Here is a 20,756-nt window from a genome sequence, read left to right on the forward strand (position 1 = left end):
GGGCCATCGACGATTCTTACCGATGAATCATAGGTAATAATCTTTATACTTTAACTGAGTTCCCTGTCAAAATGGTTCTCTCTATTGTGTTGATTAAGGTTCTCCTACTAATATTTTGTTGCCTTGTTATTGTATGTGTGCTCTTGCCGTTGAGTGTTTGTGTATTTGACAGTTGATTTCTTATCATAGGTTCCGCACCACACTTAAGAAAGATTTTGATGGGAGAGTAGAACTTAACCACCTCCAAACCCATTGTTAGGGGCAGATATCTTGAGCTTGTTGAAAGACATTCCGCACACATTTGGGAAACAGTTTGAGGAGAATTTGATGGGAGATCGTCCACGCAAGAGAAAATCACGAGGATCAAGTAGAGCTGTAAGTAATATGCCAAGCAATTGGAAGAAATTGAGTATTTTTTATGAACTTCCATACTGGGCAAATAATCTTCTCAAACATAACATAGATGTGATGCACACTGAAAAAAATGTCTGCGATAGTGTTCTGGGTACGATAATGGATATTGCTGGAAAAACTAAGGATGGTCTTAAAGCAAGATTAGATTTGCAACTCCTGAAGATTAGACCTGAACTTCATCCAAAGCCATTATCAAATGGGAAATACTTCTTACCAGGAGCATGTTATTCTATGGATAATGCAAGAAAGACTATGTTTCTTAATGTCTTGAAGAATTTGAAGACTCCGGATGGTTACACAGCATACGTTGCGAGGTGTGTGAATGTCCATCAACGCAAAAATTTTGGTCTAAAAAGTCATGATTCACATGTGCTCATGCAGCAACTTATACCTTTGGCATTCCGGAAAACGTTACCGTCTAAAGTCAGTAAAGTGCTAATGGAGTTGAGTTATTTTTTCCGTGAACTATGCTCTAAGGTGTCACGACCCGAAGATTTTGAAGAGATGGAGAAGCGCATTGTTACCATTGTTTGTGAATTAGAGAGGATTTTTCCACCTGCCTTCTTCGACATTATGGTTCAGTTGCCTATCCATTTGGCAACAGAAGCATGTTTAGGAGGACCTGTGCAGTATCGTTGGATGTATCTCATTGAACGATATACATTTTAAACTTTTGTTTGCCTTGTTTGTTTTTTACTTATTTCTTTTCAATAAGTTGTTTGCTCTCTTTTTATTGTTGGTAATCTGTTCACTCACTTATTATTCTTTTTTGGTATTCTTTTTTGGCAGGTATTTGTACACTTTAAAGAAATATGTAAGAAAAAGCTCATCCAGAGGGATCTATTGCTGAAGGCTATTTGGCTGATGAATGTGTTACATTCTTGTCGAGGTACCTCAAAGATATCGAGTCAAGAACCAATAAACCACCTAGATACGTAGATGATACTCCCATTGGGAAAGCCATAAGATTTTCTTTAACTGGAGATCAAAAGAAGAAGATGCATAACTATATCTTGTCTAATGATGATGATGTGGCTCCGTACATAGCGTAAGCAACACTCTATTTACCAAAGTTTTATGTTAGGTCTTTAACTTTTACTTTCCCGGCCACATCATTTAATTTGTCCGCTTTGATTAAATTTTTTAGGCAACACAAAACTACACTGGCTATGATGCACCCAAGACTAAGTGACCTTGAACGCCTACTAAAGCACAAATATGAGTTTGCTGATTGGTTTAAGAATCATATTAGGTTGCTTGTGAAATCAAAAGTGAGTATTGCTGAAGGATTAGAGTTGCTTGCTGAAGGTCCCTTTTCAACTGCAAGAAAATTCACCGGCTATACAACACAAGTTTTTAATTTCAAAGTTGTAAGTAAAGAAAATGGAGCAAAGACACAGAATAGTGGTGTGGTAGTCGATTCAACAGCGCCTTCCTTCAGAAGTGGAGCAGCTCAGAACCCAATCAATGATACAGAGCGCCAGTACTATGGAGTACTTACCAACATAATTGAGTTAACATATAGACAAGGTCACTCATACGTGTTGTTTGAGTGCAACTGGGTAATGTGGTGAACACTTCAAGAAGAACAAGGACTTCTGGTTTGAAGACTGATAGCTTAGGGTTCACTCTTGTGAATTTTAACCATCTCTTGGGGACACAACAGGAGGAGACTTATGTGTTGGCCTCTCAATGCCGACAAGTTTTTTATTCCCAAGACCCTGTAGAACCTGAATGGGATGTTGTTGTCAGGAATAAACCTAGGGATGTTTTTGACATGGGTGATGATAATCCAGATCAACTACTGGATAACCTTCCATTTGGAAATGAAGTCAACAATGAAGAGGATGACAGTATTGGTGTTATAAATGATGGGAATGGGGTGATAGTTGATGCTCCTACGAGAAATGGCAGTGGAGAACAAATATGGGTTGAAGAAGAAGAAGAAGAGGAGGAAGAAGAAGACGTCGACAAAGAAGTAGAGTCAGAAGAAAAGGAATTTGTGGATGGGTTTTCAGAAGATGAGAATGATGGCTCTGATGTTGAGTTTGATAGTGGATCAGATGATGATTCTTAAACATATTACAAATTTTCATTCATGCATTGCTTGTTCTTCTTATAATTTGTTCTTAATATAACATTTGAATATATTAATCTTGTTAGATTATCAAGTTATACTCTACAAGTTATACTCTCATTGTTAGATTATCAGTTAAGTATACTAACATTGTCGCTTTGTCTAGATTTTTTTGTAGGATGCCTCGAGGTGGAGCGGCTATGAGGTTCTTGCATGACCTATTACCAAATCAGAGGCTTGCAGTTGAAGTGGACATGGAACACATTTTCCCTATGGGGGATAATGGTACGTATATAACCAAATATATCAGTCATCTAGCGAATGATGGACACAAACTACCGTTGACAATACATGACTGGAAACACATGCCTTCACAGTTAATTGAGAATGTGGTCCTTGAAATAAAGGTACAATAACATATACATGTTTTTTCATATAACCACTGAATCCATGTCTTTTCAAATCTGAAATGTTTTCGTCTTTTGTGGTTGTATTGATGTCAGCAAATATTTGAGTACCCAGAAGTGTTGGACGACTGGATCTACATCAAGATAAATAACAGGTGGAAGGATCACAAATTTCATGTTAAAAAGGCTGCTTATAAAAATTGGAACACGGTGGAAGAACGTCTTGCTAATCCACCACACAATGTTGTTGAGTGCCAGTGGAGGGTACTCGTTGAGGTTTGGAATACTTATTTGAAGAAACAAGTAAGCATTATCATTCTTGTTTTCATGAGAAGTCTCATAATTAAGCATGCCTAACATTTTAAGATCTTATATTTGGTGTAGGCAATATGCCAAATAAATAAAGAAAACAGGGAGAAACAAAAATTTCACCATACTACTGGCTCTAAACCACATGCTAAGTGTGCAGCAGAGGTAAGTTTCTATACCAAATCAATATCAGAGAGTTTAACATGGTCATATGTATGCATATAGTGCACTTGTAGACTATATTATTGAATAACATGGTCATATGTATGCTAAATTGGATGGTATCAGTCACATTGGGGCTCAAATTTATATGAATAGTTAAGAGTTGTAACTTCACAGTAGTTTTCTAACAATGCTTATATTCTGAAGTCCTGTAACAATGTTTTGAATTAGCTGTGGTGTTTGATTTATGCTGGTTTTATTAACCATTGGCAGTACAAAGTCGTATTAATCAACAATGAAGTGACCTTTGCAAAGCCATCTTTTGTGTGTGATAATTTCAATAAATAAGTGATTGTATGCTTAGTTAAGCTGATTCTTCCTCAATTACTTGGTCACTTTTCTCTGTCTTCCAATTCTGTTTTGGTTCTTATCAATTTGATGGACTTTGAACTGGTGTTATATACTTTGGTTGCTAATCAATTCTGGTTAATTATTTTTTAGGTTTCCTGACGCTCTCTTGGCATACCGATGGAATGTATTCTAGTATTTAGGGTACACTTTCCACGCAGTAGACAAGAAAAATAGAGTGTCCAGGCCATAAGCATTGAAAAGTTTTCATTTGTATCTGCGTATCTTGATCCTTCCTTGATTCTACCTATTTACAGTGTTATTGAAATGCTGGTAAATCCAGCTGTTAACACATATTCCATTTTCTTCAATTGCAGCTCCGATTTTGGTGTAGTCATAGTGAAGTTTATCCTCCTTTTGGTTGTTTTTATATGTATGTTGATTTTCTTCTTGGATTCTTTATATAGATGGGAAAGAAACTAGGATGGCGTCCTAAACGTACGAAGTATTTGGTGCTACCCATATTAAAAAGAAGAAAACTGAAGACCCAGAGGAAGAATTGATGGATCCAGATGTGGCTATAGAACTTGTATGTACTTTTGATTTATTATTAATCAAGTTTGCATTTGTTTACATATGATTGCTTAAGCATTTGCTCTTGTAATTGATATTTCTGTAGAAGGAAATGGAGGAAGTAGAGATCCAAGCTAGCCAACCAGGTTCTGATATTGTGCTACAAGGATGACATGATGCTTTTGCCCAAGTGCGAGGACGAGATAAAGGTGATCGTGTTCGCTGTTTAGGCAATGGTATAAAGCCAAAGAAATACTGGGGTGAAGAATCATCCACCAATTCTACCACTGACCCAAATGCTGAAGTTTTGAACCTTAGACAACAATTGGAGAATACTGTTGCAGAACTTCAAGCAGCAATGCAACGGATAGCTGAACTGAAGGCACTTGTTGCACATCATGGACTGGGAACTGCCAACACTGTGACTCCATCGACTGACGCAGAGATCAGGAACAGTCCATGAATGGAAGATCTTGGTGCACAAGATGCTTGACTAATATACTACTTACATATAACTGATCTGGCGACTGAGGTGCTTTTTTTTTTGTAATACAAGGGAATGGGATCTTTTTATTTTTTGTAATATAAGGGAATGTCCCTAGCTAACTCATTCCACTGGCATTTTGGATGTTGATATCTTAGTTACCAACTTTTTGAACTTTCTGGGTATTGTTTTGTTGCCCAGATTTATGTTTTTTAAACAGTGAAATATCTTATTGTTGTTTCTATAGGGCATCAATGTAAAACTTTTTTTAGGAATAGTATAAGGATTATGAATGGTATAAGAATTCTGCAATGAAAGGATCCATTAGTGCGAATGATGTGAGTTTCAAAAATCTTTTTATTTTTTGTGTGAATGGCAAAATACGTCGCGGGCAACCGACGACCGAGATCGATGTCCGACAAACGTAAAAAACCGGCCACCAATAATTAATATATTAGCGACGGTTTGTAAACCGTCACAAAAGAAAAATCCGGTGATGTCGGAAGCTCCCGGAGAAAAGTGATTTTTGACGGTTTGACCGAGCGTCACAAATAAAATACCTTTCAGTGACGGTTTACAAACGTCACAAATGTTCTAAACCGTCACAAAAAACATTTGTGACCCCAGTAGTAACGACGGATTGTCGCCCGTCACAAAGACACAATTGTGACGGTTTTTCTATTTGTGACAGTTTATGTGATTTTAATTCTTTGCCAAAACTAGATTTCATAAAACATTATCTGTAAGTCGTAAGCACGATGCATCAAAAGTAATTTAAACTAAGCATGCGACATCAGACAAAATAACAAATAATTAATAGAAATCATTAAACAATTAAATCTATGCAAAAAGTCATATAAAGCGTTAATTCATTTACCACAATCATGAAAAGTTGCTTCCTCCATTGTCCCAGTGATGGGTTCTAGCTCCGCATATTGGAAACACGCTCAAAGGAATTTTTCATTGCTCAAAATGGTGTACAAATGATAAAAAGGAGAAAATGATAAAAATCTGGTGTTGCAACGTTTATAATTGTTGCAAACACCGTTACAAAGAACGATAACTGAAAAGTGTTGTAGTACACGGAATACCACGACCCTAAAGTCACTGTCGTTGTTACTGTAGCATGAATGACTGCCTCTGGTGGTCTATTGTTCTTCGTTCTCTCGTTTAATGGCAGCAGCAGAGACAAGCTCTGCAACTTCCTATTACTACGCTCTGTTTCCTCCTCTAACTCTTCATCCCCCTTTTCTCTACACCAAAGCAACTTATTTATACTCCATGGGATAAGAGAATCAAGCGTAATAACTCCCGAAATTCTTTCTTTCCTCCGCTGCAAATACGTGAATATTTTCTTTTATTGGGAATAAAACTCTGACGATTCTTTCCCTTCTTGCTGTTTCACGCGTCTACAGATCCCAAACCTTTCTTCAATCAATGCAGAATATTCTCCCACGAAAAATCTTCTCCAAATCATAATGTAATAACACAAACCGAATCTTGAAAATATCTTCACCTTTGTTTACTTCAAACCGAGAATATATCCTTCCTTTTACAAATCAATGGAAATTACTGCTCCTGTTTTAATGTTACAGACCATCACGAACCCAATCCAACTAGAAAATCCGAAAAAAAATACTCAATAGAAACTAATCCACGGAAGTACGCAGACGAGCAAGTCTTTTCCCGCAAAATTCCATTTTTCAAACAGTGGAAGATGAAGATGCCCCTTAACCGTCCATGGAGTGTAACTAGCAGGTGTCCAACTGTGGTGCCCCTTATAAATTGAGGTGCCCCTTATCCAAAGCAGAGAGTCCGAATAACATGTGTCCTCCGGGTGCCAAAATCAACTTTTCGAGCCGAATTTTCTAAAAAGTTTTATTCCCAAAAATGCCTACAAACACATAAAACACCAAAATTAGTACAAAATCGAGAGACAACAATATATAGTATTGAGATCAAATTAGACACAAAAATGTGTCTATCATTATTATGTTGCAATCATCGGGAGTAATTCCCATCTCTCCAAATGGAAGACGTATTGTATATGTCTCGGGATAATACCTCTCGAGAAATTCAGATACGAAAAAGCGTCAAAATCCACATGTGCGTACTCAATAGCTCTCCATAACACACATTCTTTAACCTTCGCTTGAAACTCGCCACACTCCAAAGAAATATCCCATTTCTACGCCTTTTGATGACGAATAAGACAAACTGCATCATTATGATCCTACGAAAATAACATAACACTATTAATACTTGACGAAACATGTCCCAAAAAAATTGTTTTGTTAGTTAACAATGATCTTGAAGAATACCTTTGTCGCATAGATCTTCGCAACCCATGAGTGTTTGTAGCCAAACAATGTTTTCCCTCCATCATTTGGAGTACAATAAGTTGGGTTCACTGGTGGCAAACACAAATTATCAGGGGAAATGTGTTAGTATCTAGGACAAGGAGGCTTCGGCTTCTTTTTCTCTTTAACAAGAACAATTTGTTGCTCTTATTCGTCTTCCTCCTCTTCATCCTATCCCTCTTCTTCCTCTCCTTCCTCATCCTTCTCTTCATCTTGTCCTTCTCATTCTTTTCCCTTCAATGTTCTTCTTCCTCTACATTTTCAACGTGTTCAATTTGTTGTTCAACCTCTTCATTTCCTTGCTCTTCATCATCATCATTCTCTTCTTCAATAACATTATCAATTTTATTCTCCATCACCTCTTGATTGACATCTTGTAACTACCCCCCTCCATGTTTAGCATTTTTGGCACCACGGTTTCAGAAATCTAAATGTATTCTACCACGAGGTGTGGGAGTTTTAAATCCTCATCTAGGTGTGGATTTAATATTTTCTTTTGTTCCTAATGAACAAAAACCAAAATATTAGCTACACATAATAGAATATTGATTATCAAATAAAATATAACTAAAGAATGAAGTTAACATAACATTTGGTGTCAACAGGCATAAGTTCGGTTACCTGGTATAAATTACGAAGTAACCGAACAAACTATTTAGCTACAACCAGACTAAATTTCGTTTACCAGATAAAACTTGCTAGGTAACCGAACTACTATATTACTAAAGTTCGGTTACCTGATAAAACTTGCGAGGTAACCGAACTACATATTACCAAAGTTCGGTTACCAAAAAAAATATATCGACAAAACCAAACTCATTGTTTTCCTTTGAAACAATGAGTCCGGTTACGAAGGTTTTTTGCGATCTCACCGATTTATGAAGTTCGGTTACCAGATAACAGGCTACTTAACCAAAATGTTCTTAGTTTTAGAAGTTCGGTTACCAAAATCTATGGTTTTCCTAGCCGAAAATTTTATTGTAACTAACATTTTCGATGGGTTTTGATGATTTTTAATCGATTTATTCAACAAATAATGAATTAAAAGGAATGTGTATGAAGGAAATTACCCACTGATTTGCATTTGAAGCGAATCAGACACCTTTTTTCCTGTTGGATGCTCGATTTTGTTTCTCAACTTTGCTTCAAGTTGTTTATCAATTTGAATTTGCTTTGGGAGATTCGCTATTTTTCCGAGTCCCGGACTGGAACCTAGAACTCTTGCAGTTTTCTTGGCACGCATTGTTATAAACGATTGATTAATCGACGATGAAAGTTTTACAATCGACGATTAACGGCGATGTCTATGAAGAAGGAGAAAACAATAATAAGAAGAAGAAGAATAAGGAATAGGAATAGATTTGTTTTTGAAACTGATTTTAGGTTTTAATTTAGTGGGTTAAATTAGTGGGTAGTGGTTAAATTAATGGGTTATTAGGATTAGTTATAAATTTAATTCGGATAAGGGAAGATTAGTCTTCCCTAATCTTTTAGGACAGCTGATAAGATTTTAAAGTTGTTGTAGTAAAAGATTCGTTGAGACTTGTGAAAGAAATAGATATTAGATTTATCAAAACTAAAGAAAACTCAATTAGAAGTTGATTTCATGATTTCAAATAGACCAAGGCTCCGAATTCCACTATTTTTTCTAGATGATTGGTTAACAGTATTATTTCTAAAATTATTATTAAGCTCTTTTTTTTTCATTAATTCACTATTAATCTATAAGATGTCCAAATATTAAATTGTAATCCCTAAGTATGAATTATCAAAGAAATAAATCTAAGCATAACACATCCAATTGATTAACAACTAATTATGAAAACCATTTTTTCTTCTTTTATGTTGATCTTTTATGTTTCTGTTTTCTCTTTATTTAACTTGGTCTTTCTGCGCCGCCGGCTACAAAATCATTCCCAATCACCAAGCAGAGGCAGATCAGGTATGTTGAAATCCTCCTTTTTCTGACTTTGATTTACGGTTTCGTTTCGTTTCTGCTTTTCATCTTTCAGATTCATGAATTATATGGTTGGCTGGGATTAGATTAGGTTAGATTGTTTCTCTTTTTAGCTAACGACGAAGATATTGATGCCATTGTTTCTTGTTCTTGATTATTCTGATTGACTCGTTGAGTAAGCCTGTTTGGGAACACAATCAGGAAAAATTAAATTGAATTAGAAACTGATATATTTGATGTTCTGTAATTATGACTACAAAGTCTCTATTGCTTATGGATTTATGATGGTATTATGTCTTTATGGACATCCATCTACATTTTTTTTTTGTTTTTTTCAACTCTTTATCAATTTTGTGATGGCCAATTTATTTTGTACTACTCCCTCCGTTATTTTTTAATAAGCCAGTTTTGTTTTTAGGGAAATTCATGTTTCTAATGATGTTGTAGGATCTATCTTTATTTTGTGTTTCATTTCAAATTTTTATTCTAGAAACATATGATAGAGTTGATTTACTTAGATTACAGATTTATTTAGAAATCAAAATAACCAAATCCATGCCTTTATTATGATTTTTCCATGTTGTTTAAGCTAGTTGTATCCATTAGTACCAAGAATTTCATTGGATTGGTTTGTTACTTGGTACAACTTTGGAGCAACCTTTCTGTAGGCATCAATAATTTTTTAATATTTGGTTGTTGATACTATTTTGGTTGAGACTCAAGCTAAGTTCACCATATTTAGTCCTAACCTTTTGGTTCTTGTGTTTTTTTTTTTGTTCAGTTCATCTGTCTTTAAAAATGGCGGTCGTTGAATCAGGGATGTTTAGGATCCAACATACTGTTGGGACTATTTTATGTTGCAAATGTGGAATTCTGATGCCACAGAATGCTGCAAATATGTGTGTCAAATGTTTAAGAGCTGAAGTTGACATCACTGAAGGTCTACAAAAGAATGTTATCATCATGTACTGCCCTGAATGCAACAGTTACTTGCAGCCACCGCGAACTTGGATGAAATGCGAGCTAGAATCCAAAGAGCTCTTAACATTTTGTGTGAAAAGGTTGAAGAATTTGAGTAAGGTTAGGCTTACACATGCCGAGTTTATATGGACAGAACCACATTCGAAGAGGATCAAGGTTAAAATTGGAGTGCAGAAAGAAGTACTTAATGGAGTTGTTTTAGAGCAAGCTTACCTTGTTGAGTATGTTGTACAGGACCACTTGTGTGAATCCTGTTCAAGGATTGCTGCTAATCCTGATCAGTGGATTGCTTCTGTTCAGTTAAGACAACATGTGCCGCACCGTAGAACGTTCTTTTATCTTGAGCAGCTCATTCTCAAGCATAATGCTGCTCTTCATGCAATAAAGATTAAGCAGATGGATCATGGTATTGATTTTTTCTTCGCCAACCGAAGCCATGCTCTAAAGTTTGTTGATTTCGTCGGTAAAGTTTGTCCAATCAAGAGCCGAAATGATAAACAGCTAGTATCCCATGACGAAAAGAGCTCCACCTACAATTATAAATACACATTTTCTGTTGAAATTTGTCCCATTTGCCGCGAGGATCTGATCTGTCTTCCTCCCAAAACAGCTCTTAGCTTGGGAAATCTGGGTCCACTAGTACTGTGCACGAAAGTAAGTGACAGCATTGCTTTACTTGATCCCCTTACTTTGAGGATGTCGTACATGGTTGCAGACCAGTATTGGAGGATGCCTTTCAAGACTTTGCTATCAAGTCGACAACTCGTGGAATATATAGTTTTGGATGTGGAACCCATGATATCTGAAGTGAATGTTGGCGGAACAACTTACGCATTAGCAGACGTTCAAGTTGCACGTGTCTCTGATTTTGGCAAAAATGACTTGATCTTTAATATAAGAACCCATCTTGGCCATCTTTTAAACCCCGGCGATTATGCTCTTGGCTATGACCTATATGGAGCTAATATTGACATTACATATAAAGGTCTTGTCATTCCTGATGCAATTTTAATAAAGAAGAGCTATGAAGAGAAGCGACTAAAGAAACGTGGCAAACCTCGTGCTTGGAAGCTGAAGTTCATGAATATGGAAGTGGATAATTCTAATAGAAAACTTGATGAGGAGAAGATGAATACTGAGATTGAAGAATTCTTGAAAATTTTGGAAGAAAACCCAGAGATGGCGCTTAACATATCCTTGCACCACAATGAAGAGTACCAACCATCGGAGATGACTGAGGCAGATGATGATGGACTATTGCCTTTAGATCAGATGCTCGCTGGTCTTAAACTTGGTGGCGAAGAAGAAGAGGACAATAATAATGGGCAAGGCATGATCGACTGATTCTCTGTAAGATGGGAGGCTGAGTTTATCCTTTCTCAACTGGTATGTCATTTTTGCCATTTATTTCTTCCTTATGTTTACGCAGAACTTAGCTTCCTACTCTTTCCTCTAAAATTCTCATGAAATTGAATTGAACTCAGCTTACGATTGTTTTCCGAAGTTGCATTTGATGGGCAAGAAGCTCAAAATAGTCACTTTGCATGCCTTCAAGCAAAAGTTTTGGTCTTTCACAGTGCTATATGAGCATAATCAACATAAAGTCATCATAAGTTACGTCGCTTTATGAACATTTTTTTTGCTATAAGTATTGTGAATTTGCATGTGTAAAACAAGTTCTGCCTGGTAGTATTGTTGGTATGCATTAAAAGTTAGAGATGTTAAGCACACATGTTATATCTTTACTATTTTAAAATGTAGGCAATAGCTATGTTGTCAAAGGCGTCGCCTTGGCGCCAAAGTGGCCCTATTTTTCCATTTGGCGTCTTGCTAAGGAAAAAAGATGCCACTTTTAAATAGTGGATTCCTAACGGCGCCTTTATGCGCCCAAAAGGTATATTTAAAAAAAAAGAAAATCTTTCTCAAATCTTTCCCCTAATTGAATGTGATTAATGTTATTAATATGTGGAAACATTTGACTGATGGAAAATGAAGAAGAGAGTTTCATATTATTTTCAAACTAAATGGACGTGATTGGTGGAATGGATGCAATTTTGACGTTTTAATTCTTTGATATAAGTATAGTAATAGGCTTTATTGTTTGATGTAAATATAGAAAGAAGATAATTATTCGGCCTTGATCCTCTTCTCTATAATTGTGCCTAGAATAGTTACTCGGATTTTACACCCGCACTGCCCGGCGCCTCACGCCTATGACAACATAGGGCGATAGGCTATTTTCTTAGTGTTTGCACCCTGTCATTGTGTACATTTTTTATTCTGTAGAAGTTGGTATCTGTTTATCTGGCGTATCATACACACTTTAAGATTATTAATAGAGTGAGAGAGTGAGAGAACATGTGTGCTAATTTGTTGGGTAGAAAAATGAGTTTATGTTAGCATGGTGCCTTCTTAATAATATATAACCTTGACTGAAACACTACTAACTACTACCAAGCGTTCTTATTATGTTATCATATATGCTGCAGTGATTTTCTGTGCTTCAAACCTATGAAGTTTGTTGTTAGGTTCTTGAGAAATTTAATTCGCCGAGTATGTTAAATATTCTTTTTGCAGGAGGAACTCTTAAAGGCTGAAACTACTCTATGGATTGATCAGAATACTTGTTGCATTGACTGACACTTGATTGCATTTTGGGAAATTTAGCTGATGATTTCAACTTTGATTTTTGCCTTGGTGGGTATATCCTTCTACCTCTTTTGTATAGAGGATAAACAAGGTGGTTTATGTAGGCAGATGACTCTTCCTGGTAAGAGTAGGGTGCAGAAACGTTGAATTTTACCAGTTTTACTTTCTTTTGACTGAAGTGGTGTTTTAGTTTTGGGTACTTTTTAGTTCTGTTTAATTGTTTTACTTCCAATTTGCATGTAGTCAATTTTTTATTTTTATTTTGATACGCTCGCCCAACGTGGAATTAACCGTAGATAACTGGAGAGGTTTCCTTGTCCTTCCTTTACCACGATAAACCGTAGATAACTGGAGAGGTTTCCTTGTCCTTCCTTTACCACGATAACGCCGCACGATTTTTACTCTCTCTTCATCAATAAGGACATCAAGACCGAGTGTAGATATACGTCAAGCAAAAACATTTTGATTCGACGGATGGGTTATGCTTGGAAAGCTTCTTTGACTCTTGAATTATTCAATATGATTCGATCAAGTGTTCTGAGCAAGAATGTAGATGGATCATTAAGAGACAGTCTAATAATAGAGGGGAGTATGAGATATCTTCACTCTAGCAACAATGGGGTGAGAAGGTCTCTCTGCTTTCCGGCAGGAAAGGAAAGATGGGGGGTGGGATACTTTAGCAGCTCAACTGGAAGTTTTAAATGATATTTCAGACCATGGCTGTTCCCCTAGTCGAAAAGAAGTTGGATCAGTAGAGAAAGAAAATGAAGGAGACACATCTCCGGTAACTGAATCAGTCACCGCACTAGGTCAAAAGAGGAACCAATTTGACTTTGTTGACACATCTAGCATGTAACCACCGGGTACAACGGGAGTCTCCCATTTGGAGAGGCGGGGCAGGAAAGGTCGAATGCGGCATTACTATTACCAGTCTCATAATTTCTATCAAGATATGAGTTCTCAATAACACTTTAAGAAACAAAATAAATTGTGAATGAATAACGTACAATCTTGTTGTAGTAAGTAAAATATAATCTAAGCGACACGTTAAGGGATACCAAAGTAGGGGAAGGAAACGCACCAGATGAAAGCCTAAAGTCCTGAGATTACCCAAGATATCCAACACTGGGACAAGAGATGAAAACACGTAGAGAACAGATGGGAAATTAGACGACTGAGTTTCAAAGAGGAGACAAAGCATTATGAAGTGAACGTGCATGAGCCACGAATTTCAACAACATTTTTAATACAGTACGATAAGCCGGCAAATTCTCACCAGCACAACTCCGGTTACTGGGTTTTCACTCAACTCCGCCTCCTCACTCAAACAGCTATCCTCTGCTCTAAATCTTCTACTGAGATATTAGGGTTGGAATGAATAAATCTTCTCTGACCGGATTGGATTGATGGGGCACGAAAAAACTAGAATGATATTTTGGGACTACTCCAAATAGGTGGGGGACTACTCTTCCATTTTGGGGTGGGACATTTGAAGTAATTTTGGGTCACTCCTTATCTAAATTTATTTTTAATATCAATTTTACTCTTGGTAATTAAATTAATTAGTTAATGTTAATGTAATGATTAATTACTGATTAGTTAGTGACTAGTGAGTTATTAATAGGATAGTTTTGTTAGAATCGGAATTATTGAGAGAGAAGAAGAAGAAGAAAAAAAGTTGAAGAAAAATAGGTTTGAACCAAAAAATTCTTATTTTGGGTTTTCTAAATATGATATGAGTGATTCTTGTGATGATAACTCCTCATCAGAATCAGAACTTCCTTCATCTCCTAGCGTATTTGTCAGTACTTGTCAATATCCGGGTATGAGTTATTTGTTAGATGATGAATGTTTTTTTCCTAAACTCAAGCAAACGACCCATATGACAAATTTTATCAGCCACAACCAGAAGATGAAGTTATGGGCACTCAGGTATGGCTCAAATTTATTTAATGAATGTTGAATTGTGCAAAAAATTGGCAAAATCGAAAATTTCAGGAAGAAATTTCGGCTAGGTCGAAGTAGTTCGGTTAGCAATTCTGCAGAACAGGTAGCCGAACTCTCCTGTATGTGCAGTTCGGTTACTCATTTTAGCATACGTATGTACCCGAACTCTGTTTTAATGGACGTTTTTGAGAGTTTAGTTATCTTTTTCCAGAAAACGTTGCAGAACTAATTTTAGAGAGCATATAGTTAATAGTTCGGTTTAGTCGAGTTTAGTCCCTTTGTTGCCAAACATTTTTTTCGGCAAGATCGCAAATCACGTTCATTGAATAGCTAACCGAACTTTGTAGTTCGGTTTAGTCGAGTGTAGTAATTATGTTGCCGAACTATACCATAGAAAATTCCAAAGAACAAGTTCGGCAAGATCGTATTTTTTTTTAATAACCGAACTTTCTGTTCGGCAAGATCGCAATCTTTTTTCATAACCGAACTTTCTGTTCGGAAAGATCGCAATTTTGTTTTCATAACCGAACCTTTTTTTCGGCAGGATCGTATATTTTTACATTGCCGAAAATTTAAATATTTCTTATTTTACGTTGGTATTATCGTTGTGCTATTACTCGTAGGTTGCATCTGATCCAATAGAACTAATGGAAAATCAATTTACCCTGTTGATATTTTGTACGATGACACGTCCCATCACCACATGAATGACTTGGTATTCAAATGTCCTTTAGAGGCAAAGAGTTGGGCTAGACAACATGCACTAAAAGACATGTACGTATTAGTATTGAATGGGAGAGAAAAAAAAACCCGTTTTAAAATGGTTTGTGAGAGAAGCGGTGGTCCCGATAAAAGCCACAAGAGGAAGGGTTATGTTTATAAAGGAAAGACAAATAGGAAGAACAAAACTTTCTTAAAGAATATTAAATGCCCATTCAAGCTTTCGTTTAATTACAACGAAAAATTGAGTAGATGAGTTCTCTACAAGGTTATGGAAGGTTCTCACAACCACCACTACAAAAACAGCTCTCAATTGTGAGGTTTTTTTAAGGGGGGCGTCACAAATATGGGTTATTTGTGAGGGTTTATGATAAACCGCCACAAATACTCTAACTTGTCGGTTCCAAGGATCCGACCCAACTATTTGTGAGGGTTTGCTGGGCCAAGCGTCACAAATACAGTTAGTCAAAGTCCAATAGACTTTTTTTTGTTAGTTTTGAGTGTCCGACACAACATATCTCATCAATTTTACACTTCGACAGATGAAACTTTCATCATTTGTGAGGTTTTCCAATCCGTCAAAAAAAAATTCAGAAAAGGCGGTGAAATTTCATTCTCTCCCGCTGAAATTTTCGCCAAAATTTTCTCTATTTTAATTCCTTTCTCTCATCTTCTTGTAAAACTCAGATCTGGTTTTCTCCTCTTTCCTTCTGTTCTTCTCTAGTGAAGAAGTTTGCTAAGAGGTGATTTTGTTACCTTCTCTCCATCTCGTCTATCTCGTCTGTATCCCTCACCACTCTTGAGTTTACTCTCATCTGTTAATGTTTTTTTTTTGTTTTGCTTTGCAGGATCTAAAGGAGTCAATTGAAGGTGATTTTTTCCTTTTTTTTTGTATTTTAATTTTCGATTCTTTGTTTAAGGACTGTATTTGCTTAAATCTTTTAGATCAGGGTTGCTTCATATTACTTTTAATTCATATATTTTTGTTCTGCATGCAGGATCTAAACGAGTAAACTTGAAGGTGAAATTTCCCCTTTTTTGTATTACTTTTAATCTCTTTTTATTTCTTTGTTTCTTTGATTAAGGACTGGTTTTTCTTTTAATTGCTTGTTTTCTTTGTTTTACAGGAGCTAAAGGAGTAAAATTTCAGGTGAAATTTCTCCTCTTTTTCTTTGTATTCACTACTGTGATTAAATAAATTAAATTTGTTTTTCTTTAGTTTCAATTTCTTAGGGTTTACTGGATAGAAAAAATTCTTTAATTTCTGAGTTCTGAGTGTTTGTGTCATGGATTTCATTTTTTTTTTTAATTTCTTAGGGTTTGTTTTATGGATTGGTGGTCTAGAAACGAAATCTGGATATGGGTTTTTGTTGATGGAACTTGATATTGTGGTATGAGCTTTGGATTTCTTAGATTTGATCTTAGAATTTCTGATTGGGGTTTTGGTTTTATCTGTTTTGTACATGATATTGGGGTTTTGTGAAATTTCTTAGTTTCTAATTGTGTTTGTGTTGTTGTCTTTACTATACTTGTTAGCTGATAGGATCAATATACTATACTAGAGTTCGTAATTGATGTTCTGTAATGCCTAATTGGAATATTTTTTTTATGATTGAGATAATGTTCTACCCAAATTTCTCCGTTAGGCTTTAAGATATGGGTTGTCCTCATTTTATGCATGATTGAATAAATGCATTAATTGCCTCTTGTATGGTCATAATTTCACCTCTCTGTAATTTCTGGTACTGCTTTAGCTATTATTAATGCTCTTTTAGTCTTCAAATTTTGTAACATCTGATTAGTTTGCTTTAACGATTTTGGATTGCATCCTTATTTGGTTCTGCTTCTTAAGTTCAGGGTGCAAAAGAGTCTTTGGCTCTTAGTAATTTACATTGCGTTGGATTTACTCCCTGTTCTAGTTAAAGTATATATTATTGGTGAACATCTATATGTCATCTTTATTAATTGCTATGAATTAGTGTTTGCAGTTTGAACTTAAGGCATGCTTCTTTGTTCCTTTTGAATTAATGCTTGCAGTTTGAACTTAAAGAACGCTTATTTGTTATTTTTGATCTGATGGTGACATTTCTGTAGTTAATAATCTCTTGGTCGTTTTTTTCTTGATGGAATCTGTGGTCATTTTTGTTTAGTGAATTAGACTATTAGAAGAGGCTAGTTAGTCTGAAGTTTTTATCTAGAAAAATGTACAAGGCACTGAACTCCATCATTTATGGTGTAAAAGTGGTAATTGTTTATGGGATTCTTAGTCAAAATTTTTACATAATTATATATGATGTAATTTTAAAAGTGGTAAGTAGAGTGTCGTTCACTCGGACTTGTGTAGACTCGATTTTAGACTCAAAAATAGAAAACACTAAAAATTAAGAAGATATATTCACAAAAGTTTATCACAATATCGAGAGGTACTGAGATTCAGGATTCCACCAAATTCCATTCATGTGACTCAAATAATAATTCCAATCAATTATAGTTCAAATATGAACTCTTGTTCTTTGCCAAAAATAGATTTTTGAAAAGCAATGACTGTAAATCAAAAGCATGATGTATCAAAAATACATAGACCAAGCATACGCCATCAAACGAAATCACACCCATTCAATAAAAATCATTAATCAATTAAATATCAATGCAAACAGTCATAAAAGAATTATTAAAATTACCACATGCGTGAAATAACGCTTCCTACGTCATCCCAGTGGTGGGGTTTAGCTTCTCATATTAATCACTTTCTCAAAAAGATGTTTATAGGTCAAAAGTTGATAAAAGAGTGAAAAGAATAAAATAGTGAATCTGCGACCCACAGAAGGCGTCCAGAGAAGAACGGTAAAGGTGTACTGTTGTAACAGAAACAGCGATACTTGGTTTCAGCTGTGGTTGTTGCTGTTGTTTTAATACTGCTGTAAAACGCCGGTTCTGGGCTGTCGTTCTTCGTGTTCTTGAGCACCTCCAATGGCAGCAGCAGCAGGAAAGTTTTCCTGCGGCTTCTTGTCCTTCCTCCTGCAGCCTCCCTCTACGTCCCCAAACACTCGATGATAATTTCTGTGACTCGTACCATGCTATTTATATCTAACAGACCCCTCAAATCTCCACGAATATCTCCCGTATCTCTCCACAGCGAGTTCGGTTTTCTTTTTCTGTCAAACTCTCTTCACGATATTTGAACTTTCCTGAGTTATCTAAACTCTCTATAAGATATACAAGTATCATTGGAAAGATTTATGGTGTTTAGTCTCGCTGGAACTTCTAGAAGTAAGCTCAACAGGACCCGAACTCTTCCCGTCTCTCTGTTCACCTCTCACGGCTTATCTGGCCCAATGTTTTCAGCCCAAACACTCCTACAAACCCTGTTACGCTGTAACAAGTCCATCCCAATTGATTTCCACGATTGAATCTCGTTAGAACTCGATCAAAATTCGAACTCTAAAATCTGCAGACGTGAAACACTTTTTCCCGCCAATTTTCTTTTTGAATTTGGGAAGGAAAGTGACCTCCCCCTATCCTGTGCTGTTCTCCCTTTAGCAGCTGCCTGGAAATAGGTCGCCCTTAGTAATTAGGTTACCCCTTATCCAAAATCGAGGGTCCGTAGTGATTTTTCTGATTTTCCGCACTTTTTCGGGGTTCCTCCGGGGTATTCCTGGGGCACTTCCGGTAAACTTCTGGGGCGCTTCCGGTATGTTATCAACGGAGGTCCAAATGCCGCATTTTTAGCCAATTTCGCCACAAAGCCTTATTCTTCCAAAAACACCTACAAATAAATAAAATAACCAAATAAGTACGATATCGAGCACTAACAATATATACAAATGAGCTATATTAGACACATAAATGCGTCTATCAATATATTACTTGTGTCCTGTGACTTGGAATCATTTCTGGCACTCAACTTTTGAGAATTAGAACACAAGTTCAACTGTAATTTTCTAATGTTCCTTTCTACTTTGATGTCAGGTACTTATGGTCCAAGAATATTGATTGAAGAAATTTATACCGATTGTATCCATCATTATTTTAGTTCAATAATACTGTGATTGATAAATGGATAAGAGTTGGGTTCATTTTGAAAGATCCGGTAAGGAGTTTCATGAAGGGTTGTGTTTGTTCTTGAACTATGCGTTTGAAAATGGGTTTGTTACTGAAGATAACAAAGTAAAATGTCCATGCAAGGAGTGTGCCAATATACATTACAAGACTAGAGATGAGATATATGATGACTTAGTTACCTGTGGTATGTTAAGGAGTTATACAATATGGTATCATCATGGTGAAGGGTTCAGAACAACATTTCCATGTAATTTGGGGGCCGAAAATATCAATGCGGATCAGGTTATTATGGATAACAATGGCGAAGAGGTTGGGGATGACATTACTGGAATGCTACGGGATGCATATGGATTACGTGCTGATGAGGATGTGGGTGATATGTTGGATGCAGAAATGAGTGGGATGCCAAGTGATAGTTCAGCTGCGTAGTTTTATAAGTTGCTAGAAGATTCAAAGAAGCCGTTATACCCTGGATGCGATAAGATGTCGATGATGTCTTATCTTATTAGATTTTGGAACTACAAATGCGTTGGTGGGATGTCCGACAAGTCATTCAAAGAGATGCTTCAACTCATGAGAGAATCATTTCCAGAAGGGTGCACATTGCCAGAAAATTTCACACAATGTAAGAAGGTATTATCAGATTTGGGACTGTCTTACGTTAAAATTGATGCGTGTCCCAATGATTGTATGCTGTTTTATAAGGAGACTGCGGATCTTGAAAGCTTTACGGTTTGTAAAGCTTCTCGTTACAAAGATGGAAGATCAAAAACGCCGGCTAAAATACTTCGTCACTTTCCTTTAAAACCTCGCCTACAACGGTTGTTCATGTGTTCTAAGACTGCAGGAGATATGAGATGGCATCATGAAGGGCGTACAAAAGATGGGGTATTGAGACATCCAGCTGATTCTGAAGCTTGGAGGCATTTTGATGAGATGAATCCAGCTTTTAAGGCTGATCCAAGGAATATAAGATTAGGTTTGTCAACTGATGGGTTTAGTCCATATAGTTCAATGAGAAATCCGCATAGCACATGGCCTGTGGTTTTGTTACCCTATAACTTACCACCATGGTTATGCATGAAACAACCTAACATGATATTGTCTTTACTTATACCAGGCCCGCATAGTCCAGGTAATGATATTTATCTTGATTGTTATCTGATTTGTCAACATTACATTAATTTTGTTTTATAACCAAATATTGAAACTGATCATAACCTTCTATGTCAAAAATTACAGGTAACGACATTGATGTGTATTTGAGACCATTAATAGATGAGCTGAAAGAATTATGGGAGGAAGG

General features: G+C 36.3%; 1 protein-coding gene across 1 annotated transcript; it reads left to right on the forward strand.

The window, feature by feature from the left end:
- The first annotated feature begins 9,028 nt into the window (after positions 1 to 9,028).
- Positions 9,029 to 12,953, forward strand: LOC113294703 (60S ribosomal export protein NMD3-like). Its single transcript, XM_026543081.1, has 3 exons — positions 9,029 to 9,076; positions 9,873 to 11,458; positions 12,650 to 12,953. Exon 2 carries the CDS (start codon positions 9,890 to 9,892, stop codon positions 11,414 to 11,416), a length of 1,527 nt encoding a protein of 508 aa, XP_026398866.1. The 5' UTR covers positions 9,029 to 9,076; positions 9,873 to 9,889; the 3' UTR covers positions 11,417 to 11,458; positions 12,650 to 12,953.
- Positions 12,954 to 20,756: the final 7,803 nt, after the last annotated feature.

The sequence above is a fragment of the Papaver somniferum genome, chromosome 7 (assembly GCF_003573695.1).
Source record: "Papaver somniferum cultivar HN1 chromosome 7, ASM357369v1, whole genome shotgun sequence".
Classification (NCBI taxonomy): Eukaryota; Viridiplantae; Streptophyta; class Magnoliopsida; order Ranunculales; family Papaveraceae; genus Papaver; species Papaver somniferum.